Source organism: Podarcis pityusensis (assembly GCF_964106645.2).
Source record: "Podarcis pityusensis genome assembly, chromosome: 11".
Taxonomy (NCBI): domain Eukaryota; kingdom Metazoa; phylum Chordata; class Lepidosauria; order Squamata; family Lacertidae; genus Podarcis; species Podarcis pityusensis.
The window spans coordinates 37,454,241-37,474,562 of record NC_138036.1 but is presented as its reverse complement, the minus strand read 5'-3'; the positions used below and the strand labels follow the sequence as shown (position 1 = coordinate 37,474,562).

The 20,322-nt window shown below is 39.7% G+C and overlaps 1 protein-coding gene across 9 annotated transcripts in view; it reads right to left on the bottom strand.

Moving 5' to 3' along the window:
• Window positions 1-1,438: 1,438 nt before the first annotated feature.
• Window positions 1,439-20,322, bottom strand: part of LOC308458081 (uncharacterized protein) — a 45,944-nt gene continuing 27,060 nt past the window's right edge. For 8 of the 9 annotated variants that reach the window (XM_080972735.1, XM_080972738.1, XM_080972736.1 and 5 more), the window contains 5 exons: window positions 19,043-19,273; window positions 8,599-8,757; window positions 3,359-3,506; window positions 3,024-3,167; window positions 1,439-2,185 (listed from right to left, as the gene is read on the bottom strand). In XM_080972735.1, the coding sequence (XP_080828861.1) occupies window positions 1,716-2,185; window positions 3,024-3,167; window positions 3,359-3,506; window positions 8,599-8,757; window positions 19,043-19,273 (1,152 nt within the window). In that variant the 3' untranslated portion in view covers window positions 1,439-1,715. Of the gene's footprint in view, window positions 2,239-3,023; window positions 3,168-3,358; window positions 3,507-8,598; window positions 8,758-19,042; window positions 19,274-20,322 lie in introns of all 9 variants that reach the window. The other variant, XM_080972742.1, reaches the window with a different exon arrangement.

Here is a 20,322-nt window from a genome sequence, read left to right as displayed (position 1 = left end):
AAATATTAAAATAAGTATTAACTCTTGCCTATTTTCTGGGATTTTAAGGTAAGCGTTCTTATTTATGTGAATCACTTTGAACATTTTCATTATTAAATATGAGAATAACTATGATAATTTAAAAACCTAAGGATTTGATGAGCACTAACTTAATAATACTTGGAAATTCATATTGACTCTCTTTAAGAGACTTCTGTAGCTATCAAGGCCACTTACCTTAGAAGGACCGTGGAAAGAGTCACAAGCAAATTGACACATGCTTATTTTAGTCCTTATACATTTGGAAGCATCTATAAGAGATACTCTTAGAAAATGAAGGAGACAGGAAAAAATCATTCCACCACTGAACCTGGTTGAACAACAAAACAAAGGTTGCATTCTATTTCTGTCATTTATTAACGAGAGCAAAGAAACTTTTCATCTTCGGCATTTCAACTGATAGTTGATTGGGGGGAGATAAAATATAATTTAAATACAATTTTAAAAATACTACAGAGCATAATATTTTGCATCATTCTCAAACAAAAAAAGGGGGTCGTCAAAACCATTCACAAGTCATAAACATTTTGAATGTTGTCCTTGATCCTCATGCTATCATTTTGAGCAGCTTTATTAGCCTCGTAAGCATGAGGCCCAGAGTATTGCTTTTAGCAAGGGTAGCAAGCCAAGGAGAACAATCAAGTTTCTCAGATAGCTGAGACCATTTACGGAGAACCAGACTTGGCTTTGTGGAATGCCACAAATCACAAGCCTGCTTCAAGGATTGTTTTGAAGCCAAAGCATCTGTGTAGGAAAAGGACAATGTAAAATCGAGGTGAGATAGGTTCAAAGTCTCTTCCATTAAATTCCAGTGGATGCTTGGGGTACATCTGCTTAGCAACTACCTGGGTTATTGCTTCAGAACTAATAGGGAACCATCAAAAATAAAAAACCAGTAAATGTCTTTCCCTAAGACACCCTCTGCACTGATATCTGAAAACCAAATGTCCTGATTATTTAGCTCATGGAAGTCCCACAGTGCTATTCTCCATCTGTTACATGTGCCTGCACCACAAGAAGGAAAGTGAGGGAAAAAGAGGGGTATTGATGTGCATTCGATTACCTTCAAAGCCATTATCTAGCTTACATTGTCTTGCATACATATAAAGCCCTGACCCAATGACAGTCAGGGATAAGTACACTTCTTAGGTTATAGAGCACTGCAAAAAGTGCCAGAAGAGGTGCAGAAAGACTCTCCTCCCTGGAAGAGAGGGGAGTGGTTGTGGGCAGGAGCCCGAGCACCGCCCCTAGCAGGGGGAATTAGCCCCCTGCCTCCTCCTCTCACCTGGCTGGCGCCCACGCCCCCTTGGCAGGCATCCAACCAGGTGCCTTCGAGGGGGCGTGTTCAGCAGCCTTTTGCGGCGGTGCCAGCCTCTCCTCGGCCTCATTCTTCAGATATGTGATTTTTCAGTATGTTCCCATGTCTTTTAACATTATGTGGAAGTTGCTTCAACAGGCCGAATGTTTTCCATTTTCTAAACAGGAAACAGTTCTAGGGAATGAAATTTGACATGTATAAAATGGCTCTCAGGAGCCACTAAAGAGTATAAAATCAACTCCCGGAGGAAAATAAGCTTACATCCCATGGATACACCACATAGTCACAACTTCACTCCCACAGAATTCAGTTAAGAGTTGTTGACAAAGCTAAGGCTGTCAGGCCCAAAGAGCTATGTCTAACTTTGCCATGGTGGCCTTTCCATGTTTTTCATACTCTTGCTCCGGTGTAGGAGCTTCCCCTTCTGCTGAACATTCAAACCATCAGAGCTTTCCATTTTCTGCTTGGAAGATGGGTTGACAGATTCCCTCTCTGTAACAGAAGCATGTTTTAGCGAGAGGCTATGCCTGTCTACAGGAAATGTGGATGTTGGTTCAGGCTCAGGCTTGTGTTTTGGAAGTACATTCAAGCCCCTTTCTTCTAGTCCATCTGCTCTGTCATCTTCCTGCTTTGGAAAACGCTGGCTGGCTCCCACTTTCTTCGCTTTTTGGTCCCTTAAATTCCGAAGAGTTTCGAAGGCCTGGTCCAGTTCCGTTTGCAAGGTTTCCATTTCACTGGCTGCCTTATCCCGTTGCTCTCCACAGACTTTGAGGGAACGTTCCAAAGACAGGAAGAACTCTTTTCCAAACTTTGACAAGGCCTCATCACCTTAAGGGTAAATTAAAAGAAGGTAGGGAGCTATACTGCACCATTCATTCAACCTAAACAATAGTAAGGCATAAATAAGCAGTTGATTTGAAACTGTTTGTGATAACATAGTATTTAATGCATTTCAGTGATCAACTGTATCTTCTCAATGTGCTATTTATCATGAACCCAGAAAAAAATGGCAAGCTAGAACATTACTAGAGAGCCCTCTCAGCTATTAGAAAATCAACAGGTTATAGATGCCTTTCATTATCAAATAAAGCCCCAAATGTGCTTCTGGCATGTGCGAAATTTGAGCTTCCATTGGCGGGATATTGGATATCCCTTGCAACAAAGATGGGGAATCTGTGGCCCTCCAGATGTTGTTGGACACTTCCAACTCATCAGCAAACATGGTATGGGATTATGGGAGTTGTAGTCCAATAACACCTGAGTCAAGGTGAGCCTTACAATTTCCAAACTGTGCTGATACTTTAACTTTGAAGATACTGGTTCACAACATAATAAACTATACATTCACATTCAAACACACCATATAAGATACATTCACTGGAGTAAAAGATAAAAATCAGGAACCAACCAAAGGAGGAACTTCATTTATTTTTTATTTTTTTACAAAATCTCCTCATTACTGCTCAAGTCTTGAACTAGGTTGAATGTACTAGATCAGCTATTTTCTATTTGACCTAATGCTGAAAATTAAGGATAAATCAGTGATGCAAGATATCTAAGAGTGGCTCTCTTCCCATGCCTTTTTTTAAAAAAAGAGACAAGACACCAAGACAAGCCTATCAAGTGCATCCTTTACCAATCCAAATTGTACAAGTAAGGTTCTTACCTTCGTGCTGCTGATTCAATGGTGGAGCCAAAGTTTCAACTGCATATTGGATTTGTTCTGCATTGTTCCTAAAAGCAGTGAGGAAGTCTCTCAAAGCTGCCTCTGAAGCTTCTGCTTTAAGTTTTGTATAAGAAGAAAAAACATCTACAAGAGAAAGTGGAAAATTATCAATTGCTCCCTGGAGACCTGTATTAAAAGTATGAAGCGGCAAGAGAGAGAGAAATCTTGCATTTGAGTTGTTTTCAGGTGTTTGAAACACTAAACATTTGTATTTCATGCCTGTCAGTATTTTGAAATTGTTTTTGTTTAAGCTGCTATTACAGACATGTATTTACCTTGTAATGGTGAACATAGAACCATGGCAACATTATCTTGAAATGTGTGGTATGCTTGCTTTATCCCATCAAAGACAGCTTCGGTGTACTTAACTTGAAGATTATACAAATTTCTGTGGAAGTTAAGTTCAGCTTGCAAAGCAAGTATCTAGGAGGGGGGAAATAAACAAAATGCAATATTAGGCATCAATGAGCCTAATGCATATTGGCTCAATCAGATGTCATGAGATGTCACATGAACCCATGCAAACCTTAACCATTCTTCTTTCTTGGCATCTACCTGACAAACACCATTGGTGGCTGACTAGCAAACCAGAATGTAGAAGCATGGTTTCAGTCCTGGTTTGAACTTGTGCCAATTGCGGTTGATATGACATCTGAAATAATAAACCATGGCTTCAGCCGTTTGCTGTGCTTTCTAATACTGCTGTGCTATAGAAAAGGAGTCCTACTAGAAAGGAAAATAAAAGCAGTCAAGCAGCTTTTACTGGTGGTTCCACAGCATGTTCTCCTCCCAACTAACCATCCTCTGCTCTGTCTCCCTGCCTAGTAGCTTTAAGTGTCTTGATCTGATTCACTTAGCAGGTGGGCAACATTAATGCACATACAGTGGAAAGCTTTATAGCGGATAACTGCAGATCAAGCTGATGTCAACCGCACAGCTGCAAAGGCCGGTTGAAAGCAATTGGGGGTGGAGTGGGACAGGAAATCGCTGCCCAGCTTGCAGGCTTTGACATGCTGATAGCTTGCACAGAATTCAGTTCTTGTGTCTCCACTGGAGGTAGGTTAAGTATTTGCAGTCCTGAGGAAATTTGGAGTTTTACAGAATGCAACCAAAAGTGAAGAAAACTGAAGCAGGATGAGGGAAAGGTCTTGGGGTATGCAACACTCCCAATTCTCTTCTCTCTCTCTCTCTCTCTCTCTCTCTCTCTCTCATGCACACACACACACACACACACACACACACACACATGCAGACTTTTTATTTTCATTTTCTGATGTTTTTGCCAATGCAGAACCACCTGTTGAATGTCCACCTGTTATAGAAACCTTGAATAGTAAGGACACTGATTAACAAGACCACATTGCCACAACAGGCTGGGAATTTCTATTCTGTGAAGTGTAAGCACCGCATACTGTGTTTGACCGTGCAAAGCACACCTGATGGCTGTGACTGTTTCTGAACAGCACAAACAATGAAATTGAGTGGGAAAATTGGTAGAGACATCAAAGACTCAATTCCTACACGTATATGCCAAACACACATTGCTGGGAATTTTTTTCCCCTATAGCACAAAATGTCCACAACGAAAAATATACATTATGAATTGTGCAGATGAGATTTAGTCTCCCAGCCCAAGTAAGGGGCAAATGCAGAGAGTCCACTATTAAGAAAGTAAAGAGAGGAACTGTCAAAAAACCATGCATACCGTTTGAAGTTCCTTATTGAGAATGTGGAGGACAACAAAGGAAAGGGCAATTTACTACTAATCTTCCCAACAAACCACCCTACTTGCCAACTGCCCAGTACTCTTCCTTCAGACAAAGGACATGTCTCTGAACTGCTAGGTATGTTTTGGAGATACCCACAGTCACCTTCTCTCATTTCCTGTAGCCACATCACAGAAGTATATCCTCTAGGGTGACTATCTCATGAGCTAGTAGGCAGTGATAGTAATCAAACTCTTAAAAGAGTTAGTTGTACCTTTGACAAATGTCTCTGATCCTCAAACATTGCAATATTGTTAAGAAAAACAACAAAAATAATGAAATATAGAAATAAGTTTTGAGTATTTTTCTAGTAAAAAATAATAATCAGCAAATACAACATTTATATGAAGTTTTTAAATGGCACCCTTTATAGACTGCTTTACAGGTTGCAAAACAGGCTTATGCAGCAAGAATCTGTTTCTATTCTAAGAAATAATCTTTGCAACACTTCCCCGTTTCATGCTCCAGTTTGTACAGCTGAGGGGAAAGAGAGCCAAGATCTACAACAAAAACAAATTTATACTTTTTTAAAGTACAAATTATTGCATGACATTTTTTCATGCATTAATCTTTGGCCATGTTTTCCCTGATAATGCTTTTCATGATGCACAAGGCACAAGATTAACAAAGTCCTTGCCCCCCAGATAATGAATGTACTGGGAAAATATGAATGTTTTACTTTTTATGTGGTTTGCTACCTTTACACTAGTACTGCAACATCAAGTAGCAGGAGATAAGTGAAGTACAACAAAGGCATATTTTTGAGGAAACTCATTAAATGGTCACTTCCTTGCCCCCCGAGGGAATCCAATAGCCCACAGAAACATAAATATTATGAAATGGGCCTTAGATAATTTTAACTTCCAAGATTTTTGGCCATCTGTAGCAAGAAGTACTGAGCTAGCTGCCAGATCATCTTAGTGACCTAATGTACTTTCCCAGGCACAAGATCAAATTGTTCCAAGATGAGCTGATTGAAAATGAACGAAGAGCAGCAGATTGGCTGTTCTGCTAGAAATCCCAAGAGAGCAGGCTAGCCCTTAAAGATACTGCTCCACCAGGTGTCTTCTTCTCAGTAGACTCTGGCTGTTTATGTCTCACTATAGTGTTGCGGGGGCAGAAATGAAATTAAACCAGAAGATGGTCTACTTGAGCAACCTCTTGCACAAGCAGAAGCTAACGATAAGCAGTAGAACCTACCCTCCATAACACTGTGTAAGCTCTTGTTCTTCTCTTGTTCTTCCACTCAGAGTTCTTTGGGTCCAGCTAGCTGTCACTTACATTAAATCTTTCCAGTTATTACATAGTGCTGTAATAACTGCAGCTTAATGCTCTCAGGCAACTCAGTGGCTAGAGAGCTGGGTTTAAAATTGTGGGTGCTTTGTCCAAAGTTCTCTCTCTAGTTATGGACCTCCTGCATTTTTGGTCACTCTTGGCCTCAGTTCATCTTGTGTAGGATGGGAATTATTGAATCTTTGTGTAGAATGTAGAGAGTAACAGAAAAAGTAAATGTGATGTGCAAATTAAATTATTAGAAGCTGTTGTAGTATTACAAAGGTTAACTAAGTAGCAAGCCAATGACTCGACGTGTTCAGGCAAGGTCTGACAAGCTAATGCTTTATGAGACTCCAGCTACTTCAGCATAGTTTTAAATGTGCCTACCCTGCTTTCTTCCTATACTCAAAGAAATATGGCATCCCTATTAATCAAAACTTGTCTTCCTTGAATACTACAAGGAGTTGCCTTATACCAAGTCAGAGCTCTGTTCTATCTACCTCAGTAACTGTTTCTCCCGAGACAGGAAGTAGTTTTCCAGGTTGTCAGGCAGAGATTCTTCTCAATCCTACTCTTTTATCTGGAAATGCCAAGGACTGAACTTAAGACCTTTCTTACATAGCATGAGCTCTAAAATTGGCTTATGGTTCTCCCTGTTCAACACAAATGAAGACTACTAACCTTAATTAACTTAAATAGAGAGGACTGGAACTCCTTGATCTACTTATGCCATTAAGAACAAGCCTTCCCATGCACAAAACTGGAAAGAAGAAAGAAGTCCAACAAAGAAGAATAGCTCCTAAAATCAATGGGCTATGCAGAGCTAACGGCAAGAATAAGAGATCAACATGATGGACAATTTATGGAAGAGTGGAATTTTTGGCTTATTTGAAAAAATATATAACAACCAAATGAAATCGTGGGCAGGATTTGAAATGTGAGCAATGGGAAGAAAGGATAATATATGAACTAGAGGAATATATATTAGATGTGTGATGTAACAGAGGAATACAGTCATGCCTTGGAAATCGAATGGAATCCATTCCGGAAGTCCATTTGACTTCTAAAATGTTTGGAAACCAAAGCACAGCTTCTGATTGGCTGTGGGATGTCAGAGTATAAGAGAAATGTATAACAAATTTGAAGTCTGAAATTATGTTATGAAAATCTAATTAAAATTAAAAATCAAATTAAAAAATTAAGAGCCTTCCCAATTTTTTAAAAAAAAGAATGGTCTCTCACACTCAAGTGTTTAAATGCTTCCATCAGCTAGAGTGTAACATTTCTTTCTGACATGGAACCAGAACGCAGTTTGTAGAACTTCCTTTCACACATACACACCCCAAAAGAAAAGTCAGCACTGCATGATTCATACTTAATTAAAGCTTCACTTGTCAAAGAAAAAAAAATGAATGGCTATGATTTAAAGGCATGATACACAGATTGGAGAAGTATACTTATTGCTGGAGCTTTGTTTGCTAGCATTACCACAGCAGATCCTGCTGCTAAAGAGACAAGCAGCTTGTCTCTTCAGCAGAATGAAGTACAACAGAATCAGCCAAAGCTCAGGCTGCCCACACAGCTCCTGCAATATGTGCATGTTAGTCTTTTGGATTGTAGCCTGTATTTTGGATAGATTCCCACTAATGATCTGGAGCAGCCTTAAGCCAGACAATCAAAGGAGACCCACTAATAGATCCCTGCCTCAAAGAGGTCCATTAAATTGTCAGACATCTGGTAGAGACCCAAAGGGATAAGTTCTAGATTGAGAAGTCTAAATTCTAGCTTGAGCAGCATTTAAAAATCAGAATAGAACATGTGAAAGGGCAAAATCATAACTGGAGATCCATCACTTGGAAAATGGGAAATTTTAAAGAAAACATTTGACCTCCTAACAAACTTCTACATAAACGCTTTTTTAAGTTCCTGGGAAAGAAACACTGTTATTAGCCTATTATGATTTAGCAGAACTTGACATTTTAAGCTAAGTTTTCTGAAATATATATATGTAAGAACAGGAATTGTCTTCACGTTGGGAAACATAAGATACTTCCTTGTGAACTTTTGCCTTTTGTTCCATGGAAGTTTTCAAGCTCCTTCCTGCTTGTTTTAATACAGCTCTTTGGTTCCTGAAGTGGGAAGAAAGAACGAGAAAACCTCCAAATCATATTTAAGTTTCTGTTTTAAAGGAATGGCTGCCTATTTTTCTGTGTGCCTCAGGAGCTGGCCATGAATAGAAGCATTCATAAGCTCCTATTGTACAAACCCACAAAAAAGTGGCCTTGCCAGCAGGAAGTGAGACTAATGCCTGCACAGCCACTCAACAAAAGAATTCTAACCTTTATACATTAGCTGTGCGATAAGGTTTGTACAAGGGGAAAATTGACCAGTGACTGCAAAGTAGGTCAAATCTGTTAAAAAGAAGGGCGGAGGGAGAGGATGTTAAACTGAAATAAACTCCCCCATTTCCTCACCTGTTGCATTGCCATTTGCCTGGAATAATTTTGAGCCTTTACCAGGGCTTCTGCTGCCCTTTTAGCACGTTGCTGAGGGGCACCCTTGGGGAAGGCTGGAAGCGTCGCAAGCACATTCTCCACAGTGAACTCCTGGCTCAAGGAATTCTCCAGGATTTCCTGAAAAACATTGGGGGGGGGAGTAGTAGTAAAAGGAGCACTTTACCCAAGGATAGTTTAAAGGAGCCATTCAATTTCTGCCCCCAATCACAGGTATCAACAGAAAACCCTCAAAGCGTAAATTTAACTGCTAGGCGATTTTACCATAGCTGCAGCATGTGTGATGATGGTACTCTTCCATCTGATGAAGCTGAAAACCACTTAATTTACACATGATCCTGTAACATGGTTAAGATGGTTGTCACTATGCTAGAGGTTACAGCAGGGTAGCTTGCTCAGATCCTGTGCTTCCCTAGCAGTGACACCAAAAGCACATCAAGAACAATAGAGAAGGCAACAGAGTAAATAGCATCTGTCACAATGTCGCTCGCATTTTAGTCACCATCCACCAATTACAACGATGCTCAATGATGATGAGTTGTGTAGTAGACAATACACCACGACACCAGTTTTGCAAGCTTCTTAGGGAGGTACATTTTAAGATTTGACTTATCACCTGAAATCAAGCAGTAATTAGAATCGTATGCCAATAAATACCAAATTATAATTCAAACAAACCTTTCAAAACAACAATAACCCACAATTGTCTACAGTGGTGCCTCGCAAGACGAAATTAATCCGTTCCGCGAGTGTCTTCATCTAGAGGTTTTTTCGTCTTGCGAAGCAACCCTATTAGCGGCTTAACGGATTAGCGCTATTAGCGGTTTAGCGGCTATTAAAGGCTTAAAGGCTTAGCGGATTAGCTGCTAAAAGGCTATTAAAGGCTTAGCGGCTTAGATAAAGGGGGGGGGGAGCGAGAAAAAAATCTCAAGACTCGCAAGACATTTTCGTCTTGCGAAGCAAGCCCATAGGGAAATTTGTCCTGCGAAGCAACTCAAAAACGGAAAACCCTTTCGTCTAGCGGGTTTTCCGTCTTGCGAGGCATTCGTCTTGCGGGGCACCACTGTATTGTCACATAGCCTTCAAAATAGGATTTTTTTTCTATATTGAAAGCTACACGTACAAGGTTAAAATAAAAGACACTGCAAAAGAAGGTATAATCCCCTGTCAGGTTCAGAATGATGGAATTTCTTCTCTGCTTCATTTGAAGTTTATGGCTACACTTAGTGCTACAAAACATTTTGAAAGTGTACAATTAATAAGAGAAACCACACAGCAGGCTGTGGAGAAAATATTTTCAGCCGGGGATTTAGGTGCCATGAAGCAGAGGTCAAAACCTCTATGAACAGACTAATTTACTATAAATCTTTTCAACTTGATTAATGTTGTTGATCTCTGTGATAAAATAGAAAACCCCAGTCAGGACTAGCCTCTCATGAAGAGTGTGCATCAAATGCAATGGAACTTGGACAATAAGGATATGAATGTTAAGTAATAATTGGGAGTAAAAGTATAAAAGAGCAAAGAATAAACTGGGTATAGATGGCGAGAAAATTGAGGGATATGGGGAGGAATCGAATTGGTGTGTTTCCACTAACAGAAGACACCAATTGAAAACTGTCAGAGATGCTCCCCTGCCCCACCAGGGGACTCTCAAAAGCAGAAGGGGGGGTGCAGGAAGGTGTGAGAAAGAGATTGTGCAAGTTATTGCCACAAGTAGAAGAACATTATTAGATTTAGCTTTACCCCCCCCCCCAGCACTGGATTCTAGTGCATGGGAAAGAAACAGCATAATACGTTTTCCGAAATACACATCGAAAGCACCTTTGAATCCATTTCCTTTTGCCATTTTAGCTGTATTAATTGGGTAATGGATTGCATTCACAATCCACAATTACCCATGTGTGAAATTGAGCAAGCGCTTCTTGGCATCTTTATACAAGCAGCATTATGGATAAACAACAGTATGCATCCAAGAGACGTAAAAAATAACTATTATCAAACCTATTAAAATAAACACAAAACATTGCTGATCTTGAAGTCATCAGCAAGGTGTAACAGTGGAACAACAAGCAAGATCTTAGCATCTAAAGGACTCCTATGGAATCTGTGGAACCTGTTGCCACTGTGTGTGTGTGTGTGTGTGTGTGTGTGTGTGTAGAAGGCTGAGGATTCCCTTCACAAGATTGAAAAGAAAGGGAAGAGGGTGAAATGGCTGCTAAGCGATGCCAATGACTTTGTAACTTAGAAAGTATAACAAAGAATTTTCGTAGATTTGACTGTGGTTTTACTGTATGTATAGTGACTGTTGATGTTTATGCGTGATACCATGGCCTTTGGTTAGTGCAATAAAAGTTTATGACGCTGATGACGACATCCTCATTTAAATAATAATTATATTATTGCTCTCCCTAAATTCCCTCTAGGGGACAGTTTAGAGATAAGGATACACCTGTCACTGGTGCAGGACAAGGGAGGAACAAGAGCAATTGTTCCCTGAGAAAACCAGGTTGAAATTTGCTTTTTGTCATACCCAACAGCAAGCAGAAGGTAACAGGCATTGTCTCCCAGTCCATCATCCTGACAGACACTTCACTAATAGGTAACAATGATCTACCTGAACTTTCAAGGACTTGCTGTGCATTTTCTTGATACAAATTAAATGCTAGTTTATGCTTTGCATCCTACACCCAACACAATGGATTCACTGGAAGATGTTAAGTCCTACGTTTCCCCTTACAGGTAAGGCATTTCAGTCAATACGAAAAAGCAATGGGCATCATTTTTCATCATAATGCTGCTTCTCAGGAATGCAACTAAACAGATGAAAGTTTGAGATCTCAGGCGGGGGGAATATAGGCGGTATTTCTGCCAAGACAGAAAAGAGAAGAGTCATTAAGATGGTGGGCAGCTTCCTATGTTCAGTTTGGGGCTTGTCTTCTCCCTTCTGTCTGGGTCTTGCAGAGTAGTGCTTCCTCAGAATGCAATGATCAAATCTACTTTTTACCCAAATGCTTCTGGTTGGCAGTGTGAGCCCACTTATAGCTGTCATGTGATCCAGGAGCATATTAAAATTGATAAAATTAGAGTACAGTGCTTTACAAAAGCACCTCTCGGAATAGTGAGGAACAAAGTGCAGGGATGAGATAAGAAGCAAAGCGATAACAGTGAAACTCTACTTCAACAGAACATAAAACGTGGTCGAAAGCTCTGACATAGATACACCATGAAATGTAGCTGGTTGAAGTGTTGAAAATTATTTATAGAAAAGTCAGGTTTTTAAAGCAGTGACCTGGGAGGTTGTGCACCGCTTCTCCTTATTCCCTCGTCCACAAAACTTCAGAGTGCTTAATAGATCTTATATTAGAAAACCCTTTTGAAGAAAGTCAGTGTTGCCATTATTTTTTTTAAAAAAAGATAAAGATAAAGATAGATCACAGCCTGTAACTTGCCACCAAGAAGGCTGAGCAGAAATTTGAATTGGGGCCTCCCGTATCCAAGTCCAGTACATTTGTCTCTTGGAAGACACTGGCCGTGTGAGTTGGTTTAATTTATATGTTTTATCGGTCAGAGCATTTAAATCACCAGTTAAATAGGAAAACCGGTAGAAGCCATTACGGTGGCAACTTACTGCCATCTACAGACCAAAGTAAGTAGCATCTACATCACAGACAAGCAACCACTTCTGCTAGCTGATAATGTAGGTGGTAACAGCCTGCTCTAACTAACACACACACACACACACACACAACCATGAGAGTGAGAGAGACAAAGAGAACTTGAAGTTAGAGATCTGCTTCCTCTACAAATTCAGATTTAATGTTACTAATATTTGACCCTGACTGTTCATCTAGTACTCTGTTGTACATTAATAGAGCAGGAACAATGGAATCTGCTACTTTGAGTGGCCTGCAAGACCAACTCACCAATGGAGCGTGGGGGTTTTCAATTGCTTTGGGACATACTGCAGTCTTTTAAATTATCAACTGATTGCTGGGTTTATTTTGGCCACTTTTTTAAAAAGGTTATTAGATTGTGCCAAATTTTTCACAGAAAGTCAAATGATGAAATTCTAAAAACAAATTAATATTTTAATCAATTGAAAGAAGACATTTATTTGGTTAAAAATAATCTCATTGGTCAATCACCACTTCTAACCTAGATGAAAAGCAATTAAGATAGTACCATGCCGTTTCTTTTGTTGTTGTAGCATTGGTATTAGCACAGCTTGATCATGCCTAAATTGGAGCTCAAACAAAATGAGCTGGAATACTAATCTGACAATAGATCACAGCAATCAGTGTGAACATGTGCATTACAACTGTGTGATTTTAAAACAAATACAACAGGTTATCTGGTGAACATACAACTGATATTAATTGGTAATAGCACCATGGGTTTCTGTTAGCAACCTTGAGGATCAGCCATCATATTTAAGGCTCTTTTCTGAATAATCAAACAAATCCATCAAATATAACCATTTTCCCATTGAAATTGTTACAACCCAGTGATTTGGATTTAAATATGTATATTTCGGGAAACTTCCACTTTAAATATTCCTTATTTTGGACTCCTGGGAATGGCGATTGCTTGTAGTAGTATATTACACATTCTAATCTGTTTGCACCATCTGAACCTAGTTTTTATTGGAAAAACCTAATATATATATTCTATAGATTTAAAAAACATATATATGTCTGATTGTAGAGTAAACTAAAACCAACATTCTCCCATGAGGCCAATAAGGAGGAGGAAACTGCATGGAAACGGCATCCATGCTAAGCCCAGTAATAACTTGCAGGTGGGAGGGAGATTGATAGAACATTATTTTACGGTACAGTTCTCATGTTAAAATGCTCATGCTGCTTTTGATAGATACACATGATATATTACTTCCCTGAAAGTGAAAACACAATTCTTTCATGTATCATCTAAGGCAAAATTGCCTCTGGAGGTGTCCAGAAATACTGGCTGGCACATAGGAATTCTATTCATTAGGTTGAGGCTGCAATTCTTCAGGAAGCATTAACCGAAGAATTGCTAGAGATCCGGGTAACAACAGTGCCATTGCTTCTTGCTGTTCCAAAATCCATGTTGTAAAAAGAGCCCTTCATTTACTGAATCCCAGAACATTTCTTGTTTCACAGGCTTAAGCATGTTTGCAGATCCCAATTCAGTTATCCTCAGGGTGCATTCAGACATGGGGAACACTGTGATAGTTTTCCTGATTATAGCGCTAGCACGTCTGTTCTGTTTTCTAACATTCCTTTCACACCGCAGTACCTGTTGTGTTGGTCTAAACCACCAAGCCTCTTGGGCTTGCTGATCGCAAGGTCAGCAGTTCGAATCCACATGACAGGATGAGCTCCCATTGCTTTGTCCCAGCTCCTGCCAACCTAGCAGTTCGAAAGCATACCAGTGCAAGTAGATAAATAGGTATTGTTATGGCGCAAAGGTAAACTGCATTTCCATCCACTCTGGCTTCCAACAGGGTGTCCTGTTGCACCAGAAGCGGTGTAGTCATGCTGGCCACATGATCTGGAAAAGCTGTCTGTAGACAAATGCTGGCTCCCTCTGCCTGAAAGCAGAGATGAGAGCCGCATCCCATAGTTGAATTTGACTGTACTTAACCGTCCAGGCATGTGAGCCCAAAGTTTCCACCTAGGCTGAAAGTTGTCTAATTAAAGCCTAGGATTTGACATTAGAATGTTAGTGTGTTTGAATTACTGTAATGAATGAGAGATTCATCCGTAGGGGAGGGGTCTGCAACAAATACTGGGCAGGTTGACAATTTCTAAGATGCCGACAGAATGAGATGTGATACAGCAGAAAGTGTTAGGGGTTAAGAGTCTTTTTCTGGGGATCTTCATTGTAGAAATAAATGCTTGTTAGTTGCCATTTATAATCTGCTTTCAGATTTGAAAAAAGTAAATATTAGAAAGGGGAAAAAAGAAAAAAAGAGTTTATTTCTTTCACAAACTGCACGTGTCACCTTTGAGAACTGGGAAGCTAGATTTTAAAATGTGTTTGTTATGTACAATTTTTTATAATACGGGTTGTAGTCAGCTATGTTTTACTCAGAGTAGACCTGTTGAAATTAAAAGCCCATAAGTACCTAAGGCCCATTAATTTCAATGAGTCTACTCTGAGTAAAAGTTCTTTGCTCACAATCCACAAATGTCATTTACAATCTCTCTGTTGCTTGCTCACATGTGACCTTTAAGACTCGACATCTAATACACCCAGGCAGAGGAGGTACTGCAAATGTTTCTAGAAATTCCAGCAATAAAAATACAAAATTCATATTCTCTGATTAACAGTTGAGTTAATTTTCCTTAGCCAGCTTGCTTCCGTAGATGAATTACATAACGGAAAGATATTTTATAGCACAATTTAGCCAAACTGGTGAATTTCCTGGAAGACCCAATAGAACTCAAGGAATTTTGCTAAATCTCCACATCAAACTAGTGGCCAAAAGCATCAGCTGTCAGGTGCTAATTCCTTTCCCTTTGATTCTTGCACTCCCTGGTGTACACGCTTATTCATGAGACTTCAGGAAACCCCTTTTGTCTCCATCTCCATGGAAGAAGCCATAAAGAGACTACTAAATAATTCATCATAGCCACCCACTTACCAGTATCTCACTAACCTAAGGCACTAAATGTCCTTGCTTACTAACACCATAAATATCTGTTCGCAGCTCTCTAGAGGAGGTTAGGTGCTCGTGTTCTCATATAAGGCGGATATTGCATTCAGAAAACAAAATAGAGATAATTAGGCCTGCATCTCTCTTAATTATTCATTAATACGTTTTATTTGCTAGGTCAGCTGATTCAAAATACAACCTCAGAATAAACGCCAGCAAAATTATATATAATATAGAAGACAGGCAAGACTTATGTATCATATAAGCTTCTTAATGCTATTTGCTTCTGAAAGAATAATAAGCATCTTTTTTTTCAAAATAATGTTAAGGTTATTCAAAAAACGAAATATAAAATTGATCTTGTACCAAAAAAGTAACTGCATACAGAGAAACACCACCCCCATATACTTCCCCATCTCCTCCTTTCCAAAGCTTTCAACTCATGAAAGGCTTCTCTGACTAGTTTTCAAGGCCCCCTCAACCCACCCCCATTCAGTAGGCTCCCTTAACCCCAGTAGAGCATTTGGGGAGGGTGGTCCTTGAGGAGGAGGGGGCAAAGAACTCGGCTTCCATCAGTCTTCTTATACACATTTAACTCTGGATACATGGGTGTGTTGGAGTCTTGAGCCTACAGATTATTGCTACAAGTTTCCATGGTTAGACAATTTGTGGTTTCTAAAGTCTGTACAGAAGACTGTAACTGCTCTTCCTATTTATTGTTTATTTGCTTACTTATAACTTACTGGATATGGCCTCCATAGTGTTTGCAATTAATAAAGTAGGTTACATTGTCAATCCAAATTTGCTGTGATTATTTAATATCCAAGGGACATTTCTGTTCTTTCCTTAAAGGAAGATATTAGATGTGTAATACAATCCAAACCATGGCTACTTGGGAGTGGGCCCAATTGTATTAAATGGAGGGCTTACTCTCAAGTAAAGGCTTCTGGCACTGCAGCCTTAATTATTTAAGATTCAAACAAAAAACAAATTAAAAACAGAAACAGTGTGACTTTAATTCTACTTAAAATGCAAATAAAGGCAGCTTAGCTATGAAGTTGCTAATAAAGCCTCAGCCACAATAAAGATAAAGTAAGGATAAATGGGGGAAATTAATTTCAAATGAGATTATTAAAGCCTTTTTTTAGTTTTCTTCATTTGTTAGGCACCCAATTATCACATGGCTAATTAGACTGCATTATAACACACTTTAAACAATGCCCAAAGATAATAATCTAATATAATGTCACACTCTATTGCCTTGGTGGGGGAAAGGAAAATTGCTTACCAATATGCTCATTTGGTCTCACTGGCTTGAAGACCAAAGAGAATCTTGCCGAAAAATTCTCAGGCTTCAAAGTTCCCTATCATCCCCTTTCCCTGAGCCACAATTGGCTTTCTCCTCCCATCAATCTCTCTATAAAAAGGTGAAACAATTAAATTTCATATTTTTTTCCTGCTCAAGCTACTCCTTTCACTGGCTTCCCATTCCTTCAAGGGAAGAAGCTGTTGGAAGCACTATGTCAGTTTAGATGTACATTTGAGTTTTTAGAAGTGTTGAGACCATTCCAATGTTTGCTCTTTGATAGAAGCGCAAAACCGTTCTAGAGGTGTTGCCAGAGGGTGGAGGCGGAGGTGATAGCTGCTGCTGTTTTGTTTTTGTTTTTGAAAAAGGTTTTCTGCAATTCATACACCATTTTCTAAAAAAATATAATTTGACAACGTTAAGAAAGGTTTCTATGTTTCCATAAATCACAGCAGGCAGGCATCAAGGTAAGGATGTTCAAAATTTCCTGTATATTCATTCAGAATTCTCGCCTACAGCAAGTTTTGAATATGCTGCCACACATTCAGCAACACAGATATCATTGAGAAGACACAACCTGTGCCTCATCTTCTCAAAATGTTTAGCCTAAAAATGGTGTCTAATTCCCAGCAAGGAGGAGGATCCCTGAGCAGATCTAGTCCAATCACTGACAATGGAGTAGAATGAAAAACAAATGAAAAAATCCAAGCACATGGGCTTGGGGAACTTGGAACTGGAAATCATCAGGTGGGTTCTGGTAACAAGAGGGCTGCTGCACTCAGGTCTCACTTGCGGGCTTCTGATGGCATCTGGTTGGCACCTGTGCCACCAATGAACTAGATGGGCCTTTGGTCTGATCCAGCAGGCCTCTTCTTATAACTTTAACAAAGTTTTTTGAAAGTCTCTGTAAGCAATGTCAACTGGATCTCCTCTATCAACATGCTTATTGCCTCTGAAAGAACTCTAAAAGATTGGTGAGGCCAAACCTACCCTTGTAGAAAGCATGGTAGCTCTGTTTCAGCAGAGCTCTGTTCTTTTATATGCCTTATAATCATATCTTTAACCACTGTTTCCACCGTTTTTTCACCCAAAAGAGGCATTAAGCTAACCAGCCTGTAAATGTCCTGGTTCTCCTCTGGATCCCATTTTTTAAAAAAATAAAATAGTGTTATATTGGCCATTTTCCAATCCGCCATTATGGCAGCTCATCTTAGGAACAAGTTACATACAGTGGTACCTTGGCTTAAGAACTTAATTCATTCTGGAGGTCCATTCTTAACCTGAGGTACCACTTCAGCTAATGGGGCCTTTCACCGCCGCCACACGATTTCTGTTCTCATCCTGAAGCAAAGTTCTTAACCTGAGGTTACTATTTCTGGGTTAGCGGAGTCTGTAACCTGAAGCGTATGTAACCTGAAGCGTCTGTAACCTGAGGTACCACTGTATTGTTAAATGAGAAATTTCTGGCCATCTGAGTTCTTTAAGAACTCTCAGGTGGAAGTGATTTTTCAGTTTTCAGTTTGTCAATAAGGCCTGAAACATCATCTCTTGTCACAACTATTTGCCTCAGTTCCTCAGACACCCTTTCTAAGGAAGTTAGTTCAGATACAGGGGTCTGCCCTAAATCTTCTGCTGTGAAGACAGAGGCAAAAAATTGATTTCATTTCTGTGCATTTTCATTTTCCTGCTTTAGCATTCCAGCAGTAAACAAATGGGCACCACTACATCAGAAGGACTCTCTATTTGGAATCATACAGGAAATATAGGTGAACTTTAGCAGCAGCTGTGGGGAAAGGTGGAGCACCAGCTTATTCTCTTTGATGCTGGTTTAACTTTCTGTGTTCAGTAAAAAAACATTAACTAATGGTAGGTTGTTTGGTATTGACTCTCTAACTGGCAGCTGTTCTCCTGTTCTACAGACAGGGATCCTTTGTTCAACATCAAATATGAGAGAGAGACCCCTTTCCACATCATACTGCCAATATGGAATCTGATGGAGTCTAGCTCCTTCCTGCATCACTGAGGAATTATGAGAAGCTCACACTTCATTGTCCCACTTTCTGGAAAGACTCTGGTGTGAGTAGGAATAATCCCGCAGTGGCTCCCACGGTACACAAGTAAGAACAGGTTTAAGTGAAGAATATATTTGGACGCATTTGCTTGTCATCAAATAGTTCTGTACATAGTGGTACATCTGCAAAAGATGCCCGTGCAATATTATGAATTGATGATAACTACAAGATACCAACAAATTTATTTTATTTTCTGCCTGAAAAGAATGGGGAGGGGACGACACTTTTCCCCTCCATCGAATAAACAGGAATGAAGTATGAATAAGAGCCAGAGGCAGACTAGAACTTGATTATACATAACTAGGAGAACGTAGCATTTTGGCTAGCATTTAAAATTGTTCTGAAACAATCCCTCTCCAGCCTGCCAAGCACAACACTCACCCAAGGTGCTGAAGGTACCAGAAGCGTCAAAGTGAGCAAATCATTGCAACATTCCTCCACAGACTGCTGACACTGAGTTGCATGATTTATCAGCCGAGCATAAACAGCAGTTGGTAGGATGTGCTGAGCTGCCTCAGAGGACATCTGTCCTGGGGCAAGAACAAAACCCAGATTTTGCCTCACGGCAAGCAGGTGTCTCCGCAGCTTGCTAAGTTTTCCTTCAAGAGTGCTCTGCGAAAACAAGAAAGGTTAAGACGAGAAATGGTAAACATTGAGGAAAGAAAAACAAGTTAAGCATGCCAGGTGAAAGGGCACATGCCCTCGCTAGGTACCTGCAAGGCACCACAGTGGGTAGGCTGACATTTCCAAAACAATCACTTGGGAACTGTAGTGGAGACGTCAAACCCCAGGCATTCCACTGCCGTTCCCCCCCGCCCTTCCAAGCCATCTGTGGAAAACATGTGTTGAGGGGGCATGATCTGACAAAGCATGAAACACAACAAATTGCCAGAATTCTAGCTTCTTAAAACAAATAAGAAAACAGAGATCAAAGCTACCCTCCAAACAGGGCTGATTGTTTTTCCAAAAGAACAGCTCAGAGCTAGAGTAGTAAAAAGGATTTTTTGGAGAGGGTGAGGGAATCAAACTTCTAAACAGAGTATTAGAAAACCATAAACAAGCCAATGTTTATCTTCTACCTACCACAGAATCCTGTGTCCTTTTCCTGTTTAAACCTTTAGCCAGCTGTATTTGCCATTTATTGAACAGCATGTTTTCATTTAGTATAGACTAAGAAGTCATTGCTAAGATCAAGCGCTCATTTTGAAGCAATTAGCATAAAAAGATTAAAATGTATAAATGCTAAGGTAAAGAAGAATGTGCAGTTGTACTGCCAAATAACACCCCCAAATAAGACTGGTATACATTCTGAGAATATTCACATATTTAAAAGAATTTGCCAAGACAAAAACATTTGGATGCAAGTGTTCATGCAAATTTCTTCATAATACACACAGCATCTTGAATGCTACAATATGAGCTGTTTCTCTCATCTTTTATGTACAACTTTGAATACTTCATTTTCATTCAGCACTTATCTGATGCTTCTAACAGTTACACATGATTATGCATTTCGCAGCTGATGTTGTTCTATACTTCATATAAGCAACAACTTCAAATGAAAAATAGGTTTTTAATTTATGGATACTTTGCACACAGGTGTGTGTGTGTGCACGCACTTACAAACAGAAAGGATGTAGTTATAGTCGTTTTGCTTCCAA